This window comes from Rhagoletis pomonella, unplaced genomic scaffold (assembly GCF_013731165.1).
Source record: "Rhagoletis pomonella isolate Grant_MI unplaced genomic scaffold, Rhpom_1.0 Rhpom_scaffold_00006, whole genome shotgun sequence".
Lineage (NCBI taxonomy): Eukaryota > Metazoa > Arthropoda > Insecta > Diptera > Tephritidae > Rhagoletis > Rhagoletis pomonella.
Genome location: NW_023458560.1, coordinates 29467808 through 29491146, shown reverse-complemented (window position 1 = coordinate 29491146; position 23339 = coordinate 29467808). Strand labels below are relative to the sequence as shown.

The 23339-nt window shown below is 36.6% G+C and overlaps 2 protein-coding genes across 2 annotated transcripts in view; one reads left to right on the top strand and one right to left on the bottom strand.

Moving 5' to 3' along the window:
- Nucleotides 1-23339, top strand: part of LOC118740561 — a 613337-nt gene that overhangs the window by 526014 nt on the left and 63984 nt on the right. The window lies entirely within an intron of this gene.
- LOC118740562 lies at nt 9992-15419 on the bottom strand. The gene has a single exon (XM_036472153.1). The coding sequence runs from the start codon at nt 14049-14051 to the stop codon at nt 10941-10943; it is 3111 nt and encodes a 1036-aa protein (XP_036328046.1). The 5' UTR covers nt 14052-15419; the 3' UTR covers nt 9992-10940.

Sequence of the window (23339 nt, the reverse complement as noted above, 5' to 3'; positions counted from 1 at the left end):
TTAGTACCTTTTCTAGTACGTTAAAATGCGTGACCGGAATAGACCTGCCGAAAAAGTGAGGTTAAGTTACTGACAACACCTTGTTATTATTACACCATGGTTTCCACCTATATATGTAACAATGCCCAAAATGGCTGCGTATGAGTGCCAATTATAGTTTTTGGTTTTAAGAAAAGCCAATAATGCCCAATGCTTGTTACGTGGTAATACGACTACTTGGAATCGTACTTTTAATATAAGGCAACATTATTTGTCATGGTAAAAAAGTCAAACTGCCGAACTGTGTAAACCAATTTAAAGTGTTTTGTAATGGGTTTTATGTATATATGTATGTACGATACGGCAATTTAATATATAACTATATGTGTAGCTACATGTTTAATTGTTGCAATTGCAATTTTGATAAAAAATTATATTAAAAATAAATTGAGACAATTAAACAATGTGCAACAACGCGTGTAACTTTCCCAATAGAAATGAATCAGTGGAAAGACATCCATGACACATTATTGGAAGAAAAAATTAAAGCTAATAAATCGTATAAGTGCATAAACAAAAGTGCTCCAATATCACCAGAAACCATAACAAAGCATCTGAATATAATTTTAGAAGCTCTAAATGGCATAAGGCAGGTGATCGAATCCGTAAATAACATACTCACCGAAGAACATCAAAGAGAAGCTTACCAATTTTTCTCCGCCGTACGAGATAAACTTGTATCTTCTCTAGCTAGACACAATCTAGAATTTGATGTACCAAATACAACAAAAGAAGAAATTCAAATAGATTTTGTACTACTTCTGTCTGAACGTGTTCCTAGCCGAACCAACTCACCTTCATTAACTCAAGCCACACCGGTGGAAGAACTTAAAATAGAAATACCGATAATACACGTCACAATGCCACAAACCGTAGTAGAATTTATCAAAACTGCTTCGTCAGTACTACCAGAGTTTGATGGTAAACCAGAAAATCTGCATAGCTTCCTAGATGCACTTGATATACTCGAGCAAATCAAGGATACACACGAGGCATTGGCCATTACCATGATAAAAACAAAGCTGAAAGGTACAGCAAGAAATTTTATCAGTAATGAGACCACAATCGCCCAAATAAGAACCAAATTACATACCGCAATAAAGGGAGAATCAGTGGAGGTTTTGACCGCTAAACTACTGAACATCCAACAGCGTAGCAAAACGGCTAACCAATACACAGCAGAGATTGGAAAAATCACAAGGTCGTTAGAAGGAGTATATAGCTGGTAAAGAAAATCATATCGCGGATGCATTATCCCGCATAACCATTACAAATTTAAAAGATATGTCAGTGGAAGCAAACAAAATATTTAAAATAACAACAAGATCAGCAGCTAAAAAGACCAATAATAAAACTGAAGTCAAAGAAAGTCACAAAGAGAACCCCAAAATTTACGAAGCGCTAAATAAATTTGAAGTAAAAAGACATGTCGAGCTCGTTTTCAATCCTCCGAAATTATATTTCAAAAAAGGAAAGAAAATTTGTAGCAATTTTGATACAAGCAACCTAATTGTTGAGGATAAGATTGACTTAGGACAATTCTTTACCAGGCTCGAAAGAGAAGCCGGCAATTTAGGACTTGTACAAGTACAGTTGTCCTTAGGGGACAAATTGTTTAAAAAGAATTATACTGCAGTAGGCAAATTTATGGAAATGGGAAATAAAGTTCTCAAAAAGTTAACAATCGCTCTAACCCCAGAGGTTATATGTGTGACAAATCCCGGGAAAATTAAAGAAATTCTGCACAAATATCATGACGATCCTATTAGTGGTGGCCACCCAGGAATAAATCGCATGACAGATAAAATCAAGCAGAAATATAGCTGGCTGAATATGAAAAATGACATACGAAAATATGTAAAGAACTGCATCCACTGCAAGAAAAATAAAATTAATAAACATATCAAAGAACCAATGACAATAACAGAAACACCTCCGAAGGCTTTTGATATTGTACAAATCGACACAGTCGGCCCATTGCCAAAGTCGATAAATGGAAACGAATATGCAGTTACCATTATATGCGATCTAACCAAATATTTGGTAGCGATTCCAGTTCCAAGCAAACATGCAACAACTGTCGCTAAAGCCATATTCGAGCATTTCATCCTGATTTATGGCCAAATGAAAACAATTTTAACAGACATGGGCACAGAATACAAAAATAGCCTGTTCAAAGAACTGTGTAAATTGTTAAAAATTGAGCATAAAACTTCTACACCGTACCATCACCAGACTTTGGGTACTGTAGAACGCAGTCACCGGACATTCAACGAATATATGCGTGCATACATATCCAGTGACAAAGACGATTGGGATGAATACCTCAGGTATTTCGCTTATTGTTTCAATACAACGCCATCAACAACACATAATTATTGTCCTTTCGAACTAATATTCGCAAAACAACCACCAAATTATGAATTTTTGGAAGAAAATGAAATTAGCCCGGTATACAACCATGAGGCGTATGACAAAGAAGTAAAATACAAACTTCAAATAGCACAGCAAAGAGCAAGCAAATTAATTCAAGAAGCTAAAGAAAAGCAAAAATCCAATTATGACAAAAATAGCTATAGTAAGGAAATTAAAATAGGAGATTTAGTATTAGTTAGAGAAGAGGCCTCCCATAAGTTAGAGAATAGATATACAGGACACTATAAAGTTAAAACCATTGATAAAAATAACAACTATACTTTAATTCCACATAGCATAGGAGATAGCAATAAAAACAAAAAGGAAATCGTAATTCATAAAAATAGGCTTAAACCAATTTAAAACCTTTAAAAATAAGCATGCCACTTTATCCATAATAATAATTTAGAAAAAAAAAAAATAATAATACACATAAGCATTCCAATTTACTCAACCTTATATACGGCACAAGCCAAAAGAAAACAAAATCAAATATCACATAAAATATACAAACAAACAAAAAAAAACAAAAGGAAAACACGTAACAAAACAATGGTAACAAGATCCTAAAACGATTAAAATTTTGTCAACCCAAACAAACATCAAGCGGTTCACTGAATCAGTAAAATAGATATATATAGTTGACTACAAATATATATATATCTATTTTTTTTAAGAGGGAAGGTGTAGCATAAGCACATCGCCCTTTTTACTTTAATTGTCATGTGCACATAAGTAATGTATAAACAAATAGGAATGTACACAAACAACAGTTTACCCAAATCAGTTACATTGAACTCAGCGGGAGTTTATGCAAAGACTGCATTCATCGCACATAGCGAGGATCTTGTTACACTTGTGCGGACGGTCAAAGACACCGCCAAAGACAGTCGCAGTGACTAACTGATCCACAACGTCAGTTTGTCAATGCGACTGACATATTTATATATTTATTGCAACCATATGTTGACTTAGCATATTTTAGAGTTATGTAGTTAGTTTGTAGGTATTAGTAGTATATTTGTATACATTCTAGTTCGTAAATAATTTGTAAGTGTTAGTGTAAGAATTTGGTATAAAAGAAAGTGAAATCAATAAAGTAAACCAATTGGTGATCAAACTCCAACCAATAACTTATTATTTGCTATAATACAATAAAATTTTAAACCAGTATCTTTTACGCCGAGCTGCGATCAGTTGGGTGGTAAATCAGATAATGTCATTCCTCAGGAAACTTTTAAGAAATGCCTATAATAGAGCAAGGCGCATGAAATAAGGGACTAAGCAAGGCTTTAGAAATGGTTACAAGTTGAGTAAAGGAGTGGAAGCTGATGTATTGTGTCAGAAAGTTGGCCCCGAAAAGTCTTATAAGCTCTCAGACTACTGCAGCAGCTTTCAGGCGAAGATCTGTGCTGCGAATAAAACGGATAAGCAGTCAGCGCGAAAAAAAATGCTGAACAAAGATTAAAGAAAGCGAGCACTGCCTATTACTCCGGTAAGTGGATTTTTGCGAAAACATAGGGTCTTAATTCAAAAATTTTACTCAAAAATGGGGTGCCAAATTAGAGCGCTTGGCCTGTAGATGAGCCAACTGATTTTATATTTTCGAACAGAGTTGCTCTAGAACAATTGAATTCAAATTATTTGATAAGCACTGCCATAATAACTGCACCTTTCGTTCGATTTTCCTAAAAAAAGGTGTCAAATTAAAAGGCTTCGACTGCAGATATGCAATAAGGTTTTACTTTTTTGACAAAAGTTGCCACCTCTTAAAAAATTATAATCAAATTATCAAAAAAAAAAATCAAGTATTACAAAATGGGTATCAATGGAAATGGGTTTGAAAGGCTTTTTGTTTTAACTCGCCTTTAAGAGGGTTGCCACCGATTTAAAAAATCAAATTAAATTTGAATTAAGGAAATTAATTAGAAAAAAATGTTTCAACTTGTGGGTGCCAAACGAAAGGGTGCTCAGACGATAACAGCTTAAAAATATTTCGAAGTGGGTTGCCACCTGCTTCAAGTGTCGAATTTAGTTAACTTTTCCAAAAGTTATATGAAATGTCAAAATATGGAAGTCAAAGTTGTGTTTTATTACAAATATATGCTTTCTAACTCAATAAAAATTAAAAATTTAGCAGGCTAATGTCTCGAAAAAATGACGTTATATTACAAAGCTCATAATGCACTTTATCTACTATTGAACACTAATTTACAGCTATATCTTTTTTTACGCCACTACGGTGTAATTTCGATGAGCCCGCACTTCTGCATTACACTTTGAATGGAATGAAAATGGTACAAAATTCTATTTCATCATATCACAAACACGTGCGAAAATTGTAACTGGCTTCAGAGAATTTTCGTGCAAATTCATTGTTTCACGCACGTAGACGACTACCTAAAGCAGGTGACCACTCAATAGGATGCCGGAAATTTGTGTAACAGTTTCACTTTATTTCTCTTTTTGTTGTTTTCTTTACTTAACATCTAAGTAAAGGTAGAAATAAAATCTTTTACAGGCAACTGGAACAGCTAAAGTGGTGCTCGTAGCGTAGCGTTTGCTCATACGAAGTACCGTCAGACAGGGCGTATGAGTAATAACAAATCTTAGCACAATCAAAACGTGAGCTAAATGAAGGAATGTTGCGAAGTATAGTAGGTGTGTAGCATGCTGCTTGGAAAGTGTTTGTTATATGAATTATGCAGTTGTGCGTTTTGTTGATTTGCTGTTTTTGTTGTTTGTTTTATAAAAATTCATGCATTTGGTTGTACATGGCACGAGTTGCTTATGTGCGTGCCTTTTTAATTGAAGAAGTCCTCACTTTTAATTTGATTTCTTTACAAAACTTTTCTTGCAGCATGCAAAAACGCGCAAGAATGACGATGTACTATGTAGTAAGAAATCACTTGACGCCAAGCGCATGAGTGCTCTTGAAGCACGAATATCTTTATATACATACATTCGTATACATACATATGTAGTAGCTGTATTTTTTCTTAGAATTGTGTCATACACTTATGCGTGCCTAAAATCAGACTACGTTAGCGACGGTGACAGCATCTTACTCATATTTTCGATGTCCTGTTTTTCGCACCTGTGCTTTATCTGCCGGCGATGAAATTATTATTGCAAGGAAGGATACTCACGGACACTTCTATGCATGGTTCTTACTTCCAGAAATGTCTTTCATGCATACAAATCTATAAGAATCCTTTATAAAACATCTCAAGTTGTTCACCTACACTCAAACTGCTTTCATTTCTTTACCCTAATAACGCAACTGCTACGCTGAATGTATATAGTAGCCATGCTACCAATTCTACAAGTACTTTGCAAAGTCTAAAGAATATTTGAAGCATTTCATTGTTTTGCATCCAGTTTTTCGGTGAGTTAAGAATCCTTACCTACATATGTATGTAAATAGTAGCTCAAGCCACCTTGCCGGCTGCCCACCTGCTGTGAACTCCTCTTAAGTAAGTAATTTCTACTGCCACCTCCATATTGGCCTATTAAATGCGTCCTGTAGCGCAGAAGTGGGAGACATTTTCAACCGTCGCGCTGCAACTTTTTCCCCTATTGCCATCTATAAGATAACCTGTGTCAACGCAGCGGCCTCGGCGGTTAGGAAGCTAACGGCAATTATTCTACAAATCAATTGTTTAGCAAGTGTACTCGTCGTACCTCGTATCCCGAACAGCAGACTATTTAAATGAGTTAGTCAAATGAATAAATTTCTGTGTCTGCTGTGCTGCTTGCTTTCCCATTATTGTACTCGCAATAAACAGCTTGTCTAACAATAAGACTCGGTTGGAAAAATATTCAGCTTATTTCTAAAATCTTTGCTATTGCGATAGCGAACAATTGAGGCACCTTGTGAATGTCTGTGTGTGTGTGTGTGTGTGTGTGTGTGTGTGTGTGTAGGTGAGTGTCACACGAATGGTTGAAAGTTTAAATTAAATGAAAACTTTTTCAATTACATCAACTGGAATAAAATCGCACACGAAAAATAAGTCAAAAAAGTATGTCAAAGCGAGAGAGAGAGAGAGGAAAGCAGTTCGGAAGGTGGAATTAGAGGTTAAATTCTATGTCGGGTGGGAGTGGGCAAGCAACTTGCGAACTCAGACAATGGACGGTAAGAATACGATTGGAAAAGCTCAGTGCTGAAAGAAATCTTTTGTTTCACAAAAAAAAAATTAAAATATTTAATTGTGCTCCTAAACTTTTTTTTCACTGCATTCTCTTCAACGGTGCTTATATTTCGATCGTTTTTATTTTCTTAACTTTCGCATTGAATAAAGTGACCAGATTTGCGAATTTGATACGCCATTTTTCTTGGTATTGACCAGAAGTTATGAGTAGATTGAAATCAAAGTTAAGCAACTAGTTGCTTAAAGGGTAACCTTAGGCGACTCATACTATGTCTATTTAGCGCAAAATCTATAGTTTTGAAATGTGAGCCAACAAAAGTTTTCCGTTTGAGTTTTTAAGTAGTAACACAAATGTAGGTCAAACTTTTCGTTGATGAAGTAGAGTTACATGAGATATTTGAAAGAACGATTAGTTTTGTAATTAAATGTGGTGGAAAGAAAAAGCATGCGAATTAGTTTTTGAATATGTGACATTTGCCATTTTCGATATGTCTACTGCAAGACAATATTTTTGTCGATAAATTTGTGTCTTTTTATTTTTGTAGGATTCAAAAAAAAAATTTTGTTTTGTTTTGTAAATGCCTACATTCGTCGTAGCCGATACATTTAACAACAAAACTCTAAAAACTCTACGAAAAAAATTTCTGCAGAATTTTATTTCAATGAAAATATCGATAACTATAAAAAAAAAAAAAAACATCTATAAAATATTGATTTTGTTACCAGAATCTATAAAAATGTTAAAAATAATCGTTACCGTCATATTTTAAGCCAAAAAAGTGATCGAAATAATATATCACCAGATTATTAAAAGGCATGGAAAACGAAATTTTTTTATTATCAAAAGTACCTATCGATAAATATTTTCAAATATCGATAAATGTTTTAACAACAGCGGGAACAAAATATCGATTGTGTTACCAATATCGATTAAACTGTACAAAAATTGTGATGTAACGATTATAGATATACGATAAAAAATCGTGTATAATTTGGATACAAATATCAGTCTACATATATGCAATAAAATATCAATTTTTTCCAGCAGTGACAAAAATATGAAAAAAAAACTTTAGGATAGCTTTAGTTAATGACAAAAATATATATAATATAAAATATTCTTTTGTTACACCGATAAAAAGTGAAATACTTTGAAAATAAATAACGATAAAAATAATGATCTTGATTGTAAAACCTATATAAACAACTTGTGAGAAGTTATTTATCGAACATGTTATTGATAAAGATTCTTAAATATCAATAAATATGTATTTTAATGCGGTATTTACATGAGGCGACTTCACAGGAAACTTTTAGTTGACAGCAACAATCGCCTGGTGTGAACGAACCTTCAACTAATCGCTTCCAATGAAGTAGGGGGGCAGGCAACTTTTTATTCAAAGAATCGTCTCTAAAGTTTCCTGTAAAATCGCCTAATGTGAACACCTTTTAATGATAACATCAACGAAATACTCAGTTTCTTACCAATATCGATAAAAAATATGCATGCCTAAACGTGATCGGTATATCTAAAGGCAGAAATATAATCAATATAGTATCGATGGATATTTTCTTGCAACACCGTTAAATATTACTTTGATAATAATATCGGTAAAATTATCGAATTCTAATATTAACTATTTTGAAAAACGTAAGAAAAGTAACTCCTCGGCAACTTTTTTGATAAATATTATTTTATACTTATAAATATTTTGTTTCCAGCAACAGTCATAAATAGATAATGCAAACAATATTGGTAAAAATGTACAAAAAATCGGTGTCATTATATTCATGCAAAAAAATATCGCCAAAAATACATATATCGATTCTCTTCAACCCCGATAAAAAGTCGTTAAAAATTTTAAAAAACATCAACGCTAGAAATATCTTAGCTTAGGTGGAAAATAAATATTAAATATTAAAAAATAAAAATAAAAATAAAAATGTTAAAAAAAAATTTCAAATATTTTCAAGTATACTTAGTTCCTTTTTTTAGAACTAAATAAAAATATATTTATATAAATATTATGTAGGGACATTCAAACATATACTGGCATTTTCTCACTACCATCCACCAGAATTGAAGAATATCGAAAAAAGGATACCCGTTTTTTTAGTTTTCTAAATACTTACGAAAAAATTTATTTTGCCGATATAAAGTATCAAATCACTGGCGCCACGGTATTTAACCGATTTCAAAATAAAAAAATATGGGTCTCCTTTTTTCGATATTTTTCATTTCTGTGGTGTGGCTGAAAAAAAAATATGTTGGACCACCCTAATGTAAATATATTTCTATAAAATTATCGGGAATAATAAAAGCTTTAAATAAGCAAGGCCATTATCAATCAAGTATTTATCGATGAAGATATTGTTAGATAATGTTATCAGTAAGTGGCACATATTTAAATACAATTGGCTTTAAAAAATTGTATATGCATTCAAATCCTAAATAAAATCAAACAGCTTAAAATTTACTGCCTACGCTTTAGTCACCCTACCCTCAGAAGGTATTCAAAATTATTTGTAAAAATTAAGTTTAACGAAAATATGTATTAAAGGGATGCTCAATTGGGCGAGCTGAGTCTCTGCCTGCACAACGGACGCTACAGCCTTTGAAAGAAAACTTTCTTTTAATTTAACGCTTGATTGACTACGAACGTCGATGCCAAAGAAGACAACAGAAATAGAGAAGAGTGGTATGAAAAATAATTAAAATGCCAAAAAATCCCCATTAGAATTACGCGCCCGAAGGAATTTCGCAAAAGGAAATTAAATAAAAGTACAGAGTTTAATTAAATAAATTATGCAAATTAGGGCTCCGAAATATTGAAATATAGGAGAACCAGAGTACTTATACTTTTCAGTAATGATTTCTAACTTCCATCTGCAACAGAGCACATAGAATTTAGTTGTAAAACAGAAAGCTCTTGAAGAATATGAGAAATCCTGGATTACTTCAAGTATAAAAGTAACAATATGGTACAAAAAGTTCGCAAACAGACTGGTGTTGCCAGAATTAAAATGGCAAAATTAGTGAATTAAACAAATACTAAAGCCAAAAGCTTTGCATGTACGATGTTTTAAGAATACACATCTGGTTTTTAACTAAAATTAAAAGAAATTTTTTTTAAAAACTGTATCCCACTTGGCGGTTTGTGATCACTGGTAAAGTACGTAAGTTCAAACGCTAAAAGACTTTTAATAACGAAGTTGATTTTACTTATCACCGTACACAATTAATAATAAACCCATTTTTTTTTTATTTCCCGTTTCTTTTTCAATGAAACAAGAAACACATAAGAAAATTCTTTTCTTCAACTGTTTACTAAATTTTTAATTTAAAATTTTACTTTAAAAGAATTTCAGGGATATGATATATTAAAGTTGATGTTCACAAAAATCGACGAGTGGCCGAATTAGGGTTAAATAGAAGCGACAAATGCTCTGCTGGTAACAAGCCAGCACAGGATTGAGGAATGCGAAAGCATCAATATGTTCGCAGTTGAATGATTTTTATTAGGTAGGACTAGCGTCCTTACTCCTCTTCGTGGCTTCGCTATAATTATATCGTGCAAAACGTTCTATGTCACTTATTACCTCTGGTACTGAAATGATCTGTTATCTATATCGGATCGCTTCTGGCAACCGTTCATCTTCATCAGCCAAAGGTAGACAGTTTGTCATTCGTTTATTAGGGTGTAGAGATTTACAGATGCATTCCGGTGCACGTAATAGACCATAAAAAGTGTCAAGATTACTACTAGACATAGACCGTTTTTCGGTATCACCGACAATATGTAGAATAGCTTTACATAGCACAGTAAATACATGGTAACAGTATGTGGCTCTAGACAGACCAATAATTTTGCTTAGCCATTGGATACTTAGCAAGGACATAAATTTTTCAATGTAATTGTCCGCCCTCGAGCAAACAAAGCCTAGAAGAGTGCTAGTGTAGAAAGGGATTCATATGCTAAGGTTCATTATGCGATGCCGCAGCACCAAGCCACTGCACACTTTTGACCACCGCATCGTTTCACGGATAAGTGCTTACTGCTTGAAAGCACTAAATTAATGCAATTTAATGATTACAACTGTGGGCAGTGCATGTGTCCTTCTAGATATTGTATTTGTATGTTATTTGAGTAAATGTACCGGCGCGCGTATCTTTCTACCCATAATTTCGAAATGCGTATGCTTAGGGGTACTATATTTGTCTGTATATTTACTTGAAAAACTGCTCTACAGCTCCACTGAGTCGTCCATTTTGAGCGAACATGCAGTAACACTATTACTACTAACCCCCTTACAACTGCCATTGGCGCCGCGTCGTCATATATCTGAACCTTCATGCGAATCGCCAACGTAACCTTCGTCTGGACTATCAGCTAGCGGTCCATGTAAATGACGCAGCTTTGAGGATTCTTCGGTTGCCGTTGCAGTGGCTGTCGTTGTTGCTGTTGTATTGCTTGCCGACATAGTCACTGTGGTTGCGCTGCTGCTACTGCTACTACTGCTGCTGCTGTTGCCATCATTACTGCTACTGGCAGCAGTCGATGTGGTGGGCGAAACGTCATTCTCATCGCATTCGGGTATGGTAGAGGCGTCAGCTTGTGCGGCTACAAAACGTTTAGCAGCTGATGATGATGATGTGGACATGGTGGGGCCAGTGTTAGTGCTCGTTGTGGTAAACGTCGCGGATGTTGTTGGTATGGGCACTTGCGTTTGATTCGTTTGACCGTTGGGCGTTAGAACAACCGTTGATGTGGATTTGTGCTGCTGTTGCACAATATGCGGCTGCTGTGTGTGTGCCTGCGGGCTTAGCACGCCAACAAAAGTTGGCGGGTAGCGTATGGCCTGCACGTGATAGCCGGGCAAACAAGGTGGCCACTGTTGAAATGTAGCGGTTGAGATTGTTGAGGCACCATTACTAGTGCCGCAGCCGCCCGCGCTGCCGTCATGCATGCTTGGCGCTGGACTTTGACTGCTCTTATAGCCATCTGGCGGTGAAGGATACTGCATCAAGTGTTGTTGTTGTTGTTGTTGTTGTTGTGCCTGCGGATAGCCCTCGGCTGTGAAGCGCACATTGGGCATATACTTGTCGTACGTTGGTGTGCCGGAACGCTGCAGAAACTCAGCCTCCAGGCTGTATCGCATGCCAGGATTTGCGGCCGAGGCGGCAAATTGTTGCTGTTTGTGCGCGCGATTGTGTGGCAGGGTGCGATAATAGTTCTGTTGTTGTATGTGCTGGGACTGTGAAGGTTCGGCGCCTAGCGAATGTTGTGGCTGCAGTTGGAGGTGATGATGCGAAGGCGGTGGTGACGGGGCTTGTTGCATGTGCGCGTTGCTGTAGTCATACGCAAAGCCGTCCTGTCCCAAGAAACAAACGGTATTCATTACAGTTTTCAGTTGCATGCCACGCGGCAATGTTGTCATGGCGGCAAAGCGTGAGGCGGCCGCAGAATTCAGCTGCATATTCGCTGGCTGTATGATTTGTGAGCCATAATGCGGCGCCAGCTGGTAGCAGCTATCGAAGGGAACTGGTGTCGTTGACATGCCCTGTATGCTACATGGACCCGAACAGTCGCTAGCCGCGTCATAGTCTCCGTCCAGTGAGGACGCTGTTTTCAATTTATTGTGATTCCCGCTCTCTGCGTCGTTTACTAAATCGGGGTTCTTTTCTTGGTAGTTGCGCACTGACGAAGGTGGCGAACAGTAGCTCATGGCATTGCCTACCAAAATAGGTGGCGGCATGCCGCTAGCGCCAGCCATGCTCACGCTCAGCTGTAGCGCTTTGCCAGTGTTGTCGCCTGCTAACGTCGCAGCTGTTGGCGTTTGTTGTTGGTAGTGAGCGGGCGCATATAACAGCAGATTTTGCTTCATCTGACCACCAATAATGACGCCGCTATTTTCTTTGCACATTTTCGTTGGCGTCATTGCGTCAGCCATCAGTAGACCGGCGCCGCCATTCATAGACTCGCCATCGTTGAGTATCGAGGAGCACTTCATCAACGCCGTCTCGTTGGCATTTGTGTTTGTTGAATGCGCGCTGCCGCCGCCTACCACATTCGTAACGGAACCACCACCTGCAAATTTTTGGCGTTTGTTCGGCTGTCTTTGCTTGCACTTAATCACGATCGTGCAGAGCAACACAACGAAGATGACGCCGGCTCCGGTGCTGCTGGCCATAATGTAGTTCATGTAGTCGCGCGGAAAGGATACCTCGTTCACCACAGGCGGCTCCTTGGTTATGACGCGCAGCGTGTAGTTGCTGAATGTGATGCCTGCAATGTTCTTTCCCACGCACGAGAAGGTACCATTATCTTCGGGACCTACATTGTAAATGAAAATCTCGCTACGCTTCTCCTCCGCGCTACCACCCTCATCAATATAAAAGTACATATGCAGATTATCGATCAGACTCTCGTTGGTCATCACTTGACCGTTGAAGAGCCACAGCACCTGCGGCTCGGGTATGGCGCGCACCACGCACATAATCGACATATTGCGTCCCTCTGAGATTTCTGTGTACGTGGATGTTGGCGTCACCTCAGGCAGGCAAGCGAGGTCGTCCTTATTTAGCGACTTGATCGTATGACCCTTCAGTCGTGGTGGCTCTATGCATTTGGGCTCCTCCACCTGCGGCGTCACGTAATTCTTAAGCCATGCATACACATCCAACAGCCGACAATCGCACATCCAACGATTGCTCTGCAAGCTAATGCCATGCAGCGATTTGGGCAGTATATGCGGACCTTGTATGAAACCGATGCGATTGCCATCCAGGCGCAACCACTCTAGATTGTCCATGCCAATGAAGGCTTCATTCTCGACTCGTTCGATTTGGCAGTTGCTCAGCTCAAGCGTTGTCAAAAACGAGAGATGACGAAAGGCTGACGTCTTTAATTCGCGTATCGGATTACCGCTTAGCGAGAGACGCATGAGCGAGCTGTAGTCCTGAAATGTTTTGGTGGGTACATTTTGTAGCATATTATCCGAGAGATCTAACTCGACCAGATTTGTTAGGCCACGAAAGGCCTTTTCGTGTATGCGTATCAGCTGATTGCGTGACAAGTAGATCTTCTGTAAATTAAGCAAATCCATGCGCAGAAAGCGTTCACTCTGCAACACTTGCAAGCTATTGCCGGAAAAGTTGAGTACCTGCGTGCCGGGATCCATACCCTCGGGTATATTGGGCAGCTGCTGGCTGCCGCACTCCACCGTTTGCTTGCCACCCTTCCACTTGCACATGCAAACCTCAGCTGGGCAGGTGAGCGTTAGCCGACAGATGGCCAAGAGGATGAGGATGGCTGCTGGTCGTAATATTGGGCTAGTGAATGTATGGAACATGGCGCGCGTGCTACTGTGATGTGGTACACGATGTGTCAGTCGCATTTGTTTAGCAGCATGCGCCCTAAAATATGCAATAGGCGATGTCAGCATTTGAATGGGTGATGACGACACATGCTGGTCTAATTTTTTTTTGCGCCTGCTCGTATGAAATGTGCCCTGAAAGTGCGATAATTTCTTATTTTATGCCAAAAGGAAGCTTTTTTAATCTCGTTTCAGCCCGAAAGTATGCTATATTTCAATATTTTCTTAAATTCCACAAAGCGATTGTATTTTCTTCTTGTGTCTTGTGTATTTGCTTGCCGGCTAAAGTTCTGCTTCGCCTTAACTATAATCAGCTTGTAATAGTGTCATTCATTTGCTTCCGCTTTGCTCCGAGATAAGCTACTTCTTTTTCAGCTTGCCTATTTTCGTCGACAATTTTTGTTACTCTCTCTCTCTCTGTTCGCCTTTCTCTCTCTCTACCTCGTACTCTTCATAGGCCTTCAAATGTAATATGATTAGCGTCATTTACGCTTCGCTTTGCCTGCGCAATCTATCTTGCTATACAAATTAAGTTGATTGCAAACAGCTGACATTCCGCAACCCACTATGCTTTCAGCCGTACTCTATATCTTCTGCATTTCACTTTGTCTAGCGACACTTTCAGTATTTAAATTGATTCATTTGAAAATCTCGCGACGTCAGTGGTGTTGCTAGTTACTGCCCTTTTTCCCACTGCCGTGACTTGCCATTCCTCTTGCGTTAATTTCTTCTGCTGTCAGCAGAAAACCAACGCTCGACACATTTTAATATTTTTTTTTTGTTTTTGTACAAAATCTTCCACTGGTTGTAGTTGTTAGATTTTTTAACTTTATTCTCTTGAGCACTCTACTTTATTTATTCCACTTTATTTCTAGCGCCTTTCTCATTCACTGTCATTGTCAGTAGTATCACAGCAACATTGGCACGGTGCTTGCGTTACTGTTTTGTTGTTTGTGCATTCACTTTAATTTAGCACTTGCTTTTAAACATTATTGTTTGCTGTTGTTACTGTTGCCGATATGGCTACTGATTTACGTGTTTTATTTTACTAACTCGCTTTCAAGTGCTCTGCTCCGGCTATTTTCGCACACACACACAAACACACAAATTTTTAATGTCTATGTTAAGCTTCTATCCAGCGGCATCATATCTTTTTTTTTGCTTTACAATCAGCGTTGCTCGCCAATGGCGTCCGTTAGCTTTGTGGCTGTATAAGCTTGCAGACTCGACAGCTTCACTTGCTTTAATGCCTTGTCTGTCTACTATTAATATGCTTTGCCTTCCACTACATGCACTTCCACAATATTTTCTGAAGCGCTCTTTGAGTGCGGCGCTTAATTCGCTTTTTTTTTGTTATCACTTCAGCGACTGCAGCGAGTGTTCAAAATCGGCAGCTTTCAGCAGAGAAATGCATTAGTTGCCCCCTGGGGATTTGCATATGTTGATACCTGAAAAAAATAAGGATTTAATTAGTTGTTTTCTATGCAAGGTTTAATGTGCTAGAAGCTTAGCTTAATTATCACGAAACCGAAAACTGACAGGTCGTATACGTAACAAAGGCTTTCAGCTGCAGACACTGAATTAACGTCCTTTGCTTTTAGCTAGTGCAAAACATTTTAATTAACTAATGGCAGGCAGCAAAAACCATTTATTATGGCATAAATGTACGTATGTACTTATATACAGTGGCGGTCCATAGAATAGACTCGCCTTACTTTGAAGGGTTTTGGCTATATTTTCATGGTTTATTTTATGTTTAATATTTTTTTATAAAAGCCTGGCTAGCTATACAACAAACACCATATAAATCCCTTTTCAAACATTATACAAAAATTATAAAAATTCAACAGATTTTTAAACTTTTTATGAAGAATTTTTAGAAAAATGTCTGTTATGCAGTTTTGTAGCCCATTTTTAGGACAATAAAATGCAAGTTTCAAGTGGCTAGAAAATACCGTTGATTTTTGACAATTTTTTTGTTGACTGAATAAAAAGTTTAAAAATTTGGCGAGTCTATTCTAATGACCGCCAGTGTACATTTGTAGATAACTTCCTATGAACATATCGATAACCCCTGCAATAACGACAAAACTCAAAATGAAAAACAAAAAAATCCTTGCTCCTGTTAATTGTTTCATATCACTAATCCTTGTCTAATCCATGTGTAATCCTTATTAAAGTAGTAGTAAGGATTACCAACGTAAATAGTAGAGACCTGACAGGGATTAGAGACATGAGTCAGTTAGCAGTAGCAAGGGCGTATTTTTTTTTTTTATTTCTGATTTGCGTCGTTATTGCAGAGGAGCATCGTAAACATATGTAAACATATTCTTATGAACACTGTACAAAAAAAAGAAGTTATGTGTGGATCCTAGGCGCGACTGAAGTGAAACTTCTTCCTAAAACTCCACAATTTAATTTATATTTTAAACAGATGGCAACATTTTTCAAAATCCGGAGCTGTAAGCGATTCTGGTGCCAAATTTCATCTATCTTCGTCTAGCCGTTTCTAAGTGAAGAGAAGTTTCGCAAGGTTCGATTTGTATAATTTTAAATCACCCTTTATCGATAAAAAGTTCTAGCCTCAAAAACTAAAACATTAGTTCACATAAATTTGACATCTCATTTTTTCCAAAGTCGAAATGGTAGTGCATATCTCATGACCTTCGTAAGAAATGTCTTGGCGTAGTATATGTATATGTATGTACATAGTTGGATTAATATGACTTTTTGATTAGGTGGCAACCCTAAAACAAAATAATTTGAACACAAAGGAATTTTACGAACGATTCCTTTGTTTAACATTCATATTAAAATATATATTATCTTGTACATATAGTGGCGACAAAAAGGTATATCACCATAGCATTAGTTATTAAGATTTAGTTGGAGAAATATTTGTATGTAAAATCTGGTAGCACTCTTTAACCATACTTCGTTTTGATATTGACATTTTTTTTCTTGCAACATTCTAGAATATAGATACACAATTTTCTTTTTCCTTTCGTTTTGGTAACTGTTCATAAAAAATATATATATGAGTGCGCGAAGATATACTTTTGATACCTAACTTTTTGTAAGAGTAATTTAATCGACGTTAATAAAAAGTTTTCTGAGTAATAACACAACTTGTGTGTAAACGTTTATTGGCATAAAAATTGGCGTTAGGAATGCGATAGTGGGACCTGCGTTGACACAGTGACGAGCCAGGAGCGCTACAATATCTTGTGTATAATTTAATTAAATACTACTTTTCAAACAGGTGGCAACACTCTTCAAAATATTTTCAAACTAAAAATTCTTAAACCTCTTACGTCCGACTCCACATTCTTGATAGTTCAAGTTGAATACATTTTTTTCAAACGTAGCAACCAGGGATGCCGTCTGGATCTAAAAAGATCCAATTGGATACATTTTTGGACGAATTTTTGAGAGATACTTATTTTTTCCGATCAGTATAAATGTGGATACTTTTTTAAATAGGCCAAAATTTTATAGTTTCGATAAAGTTTTCTTCGTTTAAAAATCGATTTTAATTAAAGATGGTAGAAAGCATTACGTTTTCTAAATGTATTAAAAATCACTACTTAAGCGTGGAATTAAAGCATTTTATTTTTGTGAACGAACATATGAAGAGATCTCTCCGAAATAGGTATAAAAGTGCGAGTGTTTTAATTAGCTAAAAACGATGCTTTAAGCAAGATCTTAATATATAAATAAAGTAAATAGATACTCTTTCTGTACTAATCTCTTTCATATCACATACTTTACTTTTACATACCAAATTTGTCGCGAAGATCAAAAATTACACATAAAATGTTTAAAATAGATTAATGTGAGCCCGTAATGCTTTTTATTAGTAGAAAATGTATTTTTAGTTTAAAATTTTTTGCAGAGTCGAAATGTAACATATTAATTATTATTTATTATACTTACTTTGCAAAATGTAATTTATAAATTTAAATTACAAATGTTTGATTTTATGAAAAATAAAAATATATTATGTACATGTATTCCAAGTCCTTAGGATGGGTTAAATTATTTATTTTTCTTTAAAGTGCTTGGTTTTCTTACAAATTATGAGATAGATGGATGGATGGAACAAAAGAAAATTGGATACATTTGGATACACGTTTGTCTAGGTCGGTGATACATTTTCTTGAGACGGCGCAGCAACACTGGTAGCAACCCTTCTGAATAACTGAGTGAGAGGGGAGACCAGTACGGTTGCATGTATGTATATAAAAAAAAATATTTATTAGTGCAAAAAAGGTGAGGAGGGTGCATCAGACTAGGCTGAGCATACTTCGAACTGCCATCAAATTATAACTTAAGAAAGTGTTATTACATGGCAGTTGAGAAGTGCATGTGCAAAGCTTGCATAAAGTTAATGAGGGAAACTTTTGGACATATAGCAAGAATTTAGGCGCCTGGTGTCAACATTCACGCCTAAACACCTTAAAAAAATATTCCAGAAAAAGCTTTTCCTAACTCAACCCTCTTCAAAAACGAAAACCTTCTTACACCACTTTCGTCTGATATCCATATTCTGATATATATTTTAATTTCTAGCTGCCACAATTCAAGTTAAATTTGATGTTTTATACATGTGGCAACGCTCATAAGAATTACTAAAATTATGTAAGTAAAAAAATTTTGTTTTTTAAACTGATCATTATTTATGTGGTACCGGAGAAATCAGAAAAATTAATATACAACTTAATTGTTTGGCTGGTTGGCGCATTGGCGAGTTTGACAACTCCAGTTAGCACTTATACGTGCCGTTTTAAAAGCACTACTCGCACTTTAACCCGAAATTAAAAGTCAACCAGAAAACAGTAAAAGTTGGTGGTGTTCTTGCACTTATGTCTGTTAGATCGCATGTAAATGGGTTTGCCTGGAGAAGGGATTTGATCGCTGGCAATGCTGGTCCTTGCTAGCTTCAGGTGACTTTTGTGCTGTTTCAAACAAGAAAGAATAAAATTTTTTTTTTTAGTTTTCTTTGCATCCGTGCATTCTCAATTTGCTGCATAAAGCTGTTATTATTAATTACATTTGTTTTGACTCTAACGAAAAGTTGCTTCAAAATGAACGAGTGAAAATTTATCCGAAGTCTTTAAAAGTAGCATTTGTTCATAGCACAACAAAAATCAACAAGATATACAAAAATCGATTTGGCAACTAAAATTTACTACTACTCAGGCAGCATTAAAATGAATACCATAACATAAGCTACAGTTAATTTCTTCCCGAAGGCATAGATAATGTCCTTACAACCGGCAAATACATTGTCAAGCATAGCATTTTGCTCTTAGCTGTAAAAATTAATTAAGCTAACGACAACAAAAGAAATTTGAAACAGTCAATTAGATATACGTATCTACTATATAACCAGTCAAACCGCACATACATATGTACATACATGAGTATAATAAACCTACCACAGCTGTGCAGGTATGTAAACCAAAACAAGCTGTTAACTCATTTACCTTAAAGACAATCAAAGCCTACAATATGTAAATTAAACTATCTATAGGTATATATACATTAGGGTGGTCCTTAAAAAATCAAATGAGCGATTCTTTTCAGTCTCACCCCTTCAATCGGTAATACGACGGTCACAAATATCACATATCAATTTTGGTCCCGATTGGAGTCGGTTAAGAAATCTTCACAGGGTAATCTGAATTTTGACCCCTGTGCGCCACGCTTTAACGGACTCCAATCGGGGCCAAAATTCATATGTGATATCTTCGATCATAGTAGCATCGACTTTGGGTATTAGACGAAAAAAAATAATTATTTAAATTTTTTGAGTCTACATAGAGGAATCTGAACTTTGCCCCCTGTGCGACACGCTTTAACCATCTCCAATCGGGACCGAAATTTATATGTGATATATTCGACTAAAGCAGCATCGACGTAGGGGTTGAGGCTTAGGAAATCTGATATACAAATTTTGCTTCCTACATTTAAGTACCACCCTAATTTACATCCATATATTAACTACCTTTTTACTTTCAGCAGAAATCTACTTGAACAATGGCCAACAAGCACAACGCAGCACAATACAAATGACAGTTGTCTGTATGTACAAACCAAGCAATCGCTGCCCGAGGAAAAACGGCTACAAAAGTAATAGCAGCGGCAGCAGCAGCAACAACAGCAAAGATAAAACCAACAATAAATCATGTAACATATTGTAGGGAAGATACTTAAAGGCATAAAATATAAATTACGCAAAATTAAGCTAAGCTCATAGTCAAACACAAACACGCACACGAACGCACGTACATACTCCAACAGCTCAAAGTATTTAAAGTAGACAATATGGAAGGGTGGGTACGAGTACTTAATCGGCGCTGAATAGGATGAAAGACAGATATTTTATATTAGCAGCTATATATCTCGCTATTAAGTAGACAGTCGCTGCTATTAGACAAACACCAAATCCACTGCTTTGTCCTTGGTAATACTGTAATTTTCTTGGTTCGGGGTATGGGTAGCCACTTCGTATTTTGCGCGCAGGAAGAGGTAATAAGGTGTAAAATAACTCAAAGCTGAAGTGGATGAGTGCACCCACACACGCATATATGTACATAGATACATGCACTTGCGTTCACAGGGAAAGTTACACAAAAGAACGCCACTTAAGGCAAGGCATTGTTTTTCTTTAAGTCAACACTCTGCTTCACTAAAATAGGAACGCTTTTTAAAGTGCAACCTCGTTGCGCTCAATAGAATATTAGTAGTTAATTGTTGACGAAACTTACCACAGAGCATAAACAAATTCTCAACAAAAATTATACGCATTTTCCACTTATTACTGGCCGCCTTTAACGGCGAGAATATCTCGCTGTCGAGATGAAGAAATCGGGATTTCGCACATGTGGGCCGCAAAAAGTAGGAATCATACTTGTTCTTACTTTCGTGTCGTGTCGGATCAAGACAAGACAAAATAACGCAATTCAGGTCAAGCCAAGCCATCAAATAACGTCTTAACAAGTTAATTTAAGTTATCTCAAGACAAGGCAGGTTAAGTCATGTCATGTAACGACAAGACCAGGTTAAGTCATGCCAAGTCAAGTCACGGCAAGCCAAGCCACGTGAAGTCATGTCAAGGAAAGTCAGGAAGAGTTAAACCAAGTCGCGCTATGAAAAGACTAGTCAAATCAAGTTAGGTCGAGTCAAGTCAAGTTAAGTTAAATCAATCGACTCGAGTCTAATCAAGTCATGTCAGGTCAAGTCAAGTTAAGTAAAATCAAATTAAGTCACGTCAAAGCAGGTTAAGTAAAGTAATATCACGACAATACCAGTCAATTCAGTTCAAGCCTCCTCAAGTCAGGTCACGGCAAGTTAAGGAAAGTCAAACCTGGTCAAATCAAGTCGTGTCAAGAAAAGACAAGCCAAGTCAATTCAATGCAATAATGTTAAGCCGAGTCGGCTCAAGATACGTTTCACCAAGTTAAGTCAATCTATGCCAAGTCGAGTCATATCAAGTTAACCCATGTCATGTCACGACGAGAAAAGTCAACTGAGGTGAAGCCACGTCAAGCTAGATCACGTCAAATTAAGCCAAGCCAAGTCAAGTAATCTCAAGGAAAGTCAAGTCGAGTCAAATCAAGTCGTGTAAGGTAAATACAAGTCTAGTAAAATCATATTCAGTCGAGTTGGGTCCAGTTAACTTAAGTCCTGACTTGACTTGTCAGGTCGGGCAGGTCAAGCCAAGTCCAGCCTACATAGTCAATTGAAATCGAGTGAAATTAAGAAAATCTCAGTATGCAGTATTATTTTTCAGTCCTTATAATATTAAATAGCTATGCCAATAACGTATTCAGCGTGAGCTCGTAAAACCTTATCAGTATTGTTGCAATCACGAATCTTCCGCCGACATAAAATATCTGGGAATCACTCTTGACAATAGGCTTAATAGGACTTCCGTACACAGAGATTTTATCGCATGATTGTTTGTTCGATTGTGTCTTATCCTTCGATGGCCAAGGACACCACAAAACCATATCTCATTTCAGCACACTCCAAGGGACCTTGTTCCTTCGAAAGGATTGGCATAGTACATCTTTTAAATAAATAAAATACCGGCTTGATTAAGGCGTCAGCTCTGTCTTGCGGACAATAAGCCGTGGGGAAAAAAGAATTCTATTTGGCCATATCTGTTTGTAGATCCGTTCGTTTTTCTGGTAGTCGCTGAAGAGCAAAACCCAATACCAAAAATTTCTAATTAAATTGAAGACCAATCAAAAGGCTGGAGTCCTTCTTCGACAATCACTAGTCAAGTAATAAGTTCGATTTTTGAAAATACAAGTGTACCTATTCAGGTTGACGTTGTTGATATATATATATGTATATTCATTTATGGATGTACTGTTCCATACAAGGTAAATGAGTATCCTATTTTTTTTAAATATGACACAAAAGGTGTTTTGTTAGCAGTTTAATTTAAAGGTAGAGGATATTGGTCTCATTCTTACCAACTTCAGTGATTATATGTATGTATGTATGTATGTAACATATAAATATGTGCATATGTTTTTGCCTATGAAAGTTGTAGATGGCAAGCTAACGCGATGTATCAGTGTCTGTAGCAGCAATAATACACAACTAACTCAAACAAAAGATAAACAAAAGCTCTGTAGTAAACTGTTATACATAGATACAAATTGTCAACCAAACGTTTTAAAGCTAAGAAAGCACGTAAATGTAAATAGCAGCTTCTTTGAAATAAGAAGCCGTATTTGAGTTGTAAACAAGTACCCAAAGAGATGTGCGGCCACAGACAATGTGGTATTTATTTTGTAATTAAGTCGGCACTAGATACATAGGTACGTGTGTATGTAGGTAACTATGTATTTGTGTAGCTAATAGCCATAAAATAAAAAGACTTATTTCACTTTGTTTCTTTTTATATGCATGTAGGTATGTAAGTATGTTCAAAGGATTTGTAAGTGTTTAAGCTAATTGTAAAATAATTTCACAATGAAAAATACTACGGAAAAGTTTGTTCGGCGCTAAAAAATGTACCTATTTTTAACAGGCTTACTGAATATTTTGAAAAAATGATATTTCTGGAGAAAACGATACAATTTTTTTTTAAATAATGATGACTGATGTCGGGTAGTGGATTCCTATTTGCGACATAATGCATCCCCACAAACGATATCAAAAGCTGAACTACTTCAGGAGAAGGTTGTGCTCTAAGAGTGTAGTGTTTCCTGAGCTGCTCCCTAAGAACCGAATGCGCATGAAAATGGTAACATAATTGGAGAATCGTTGGGCTGGAAAGTGGAAAAAATTGTCTCTTGTACATAGATATACTTGGTTCAATAGGATACATATTAA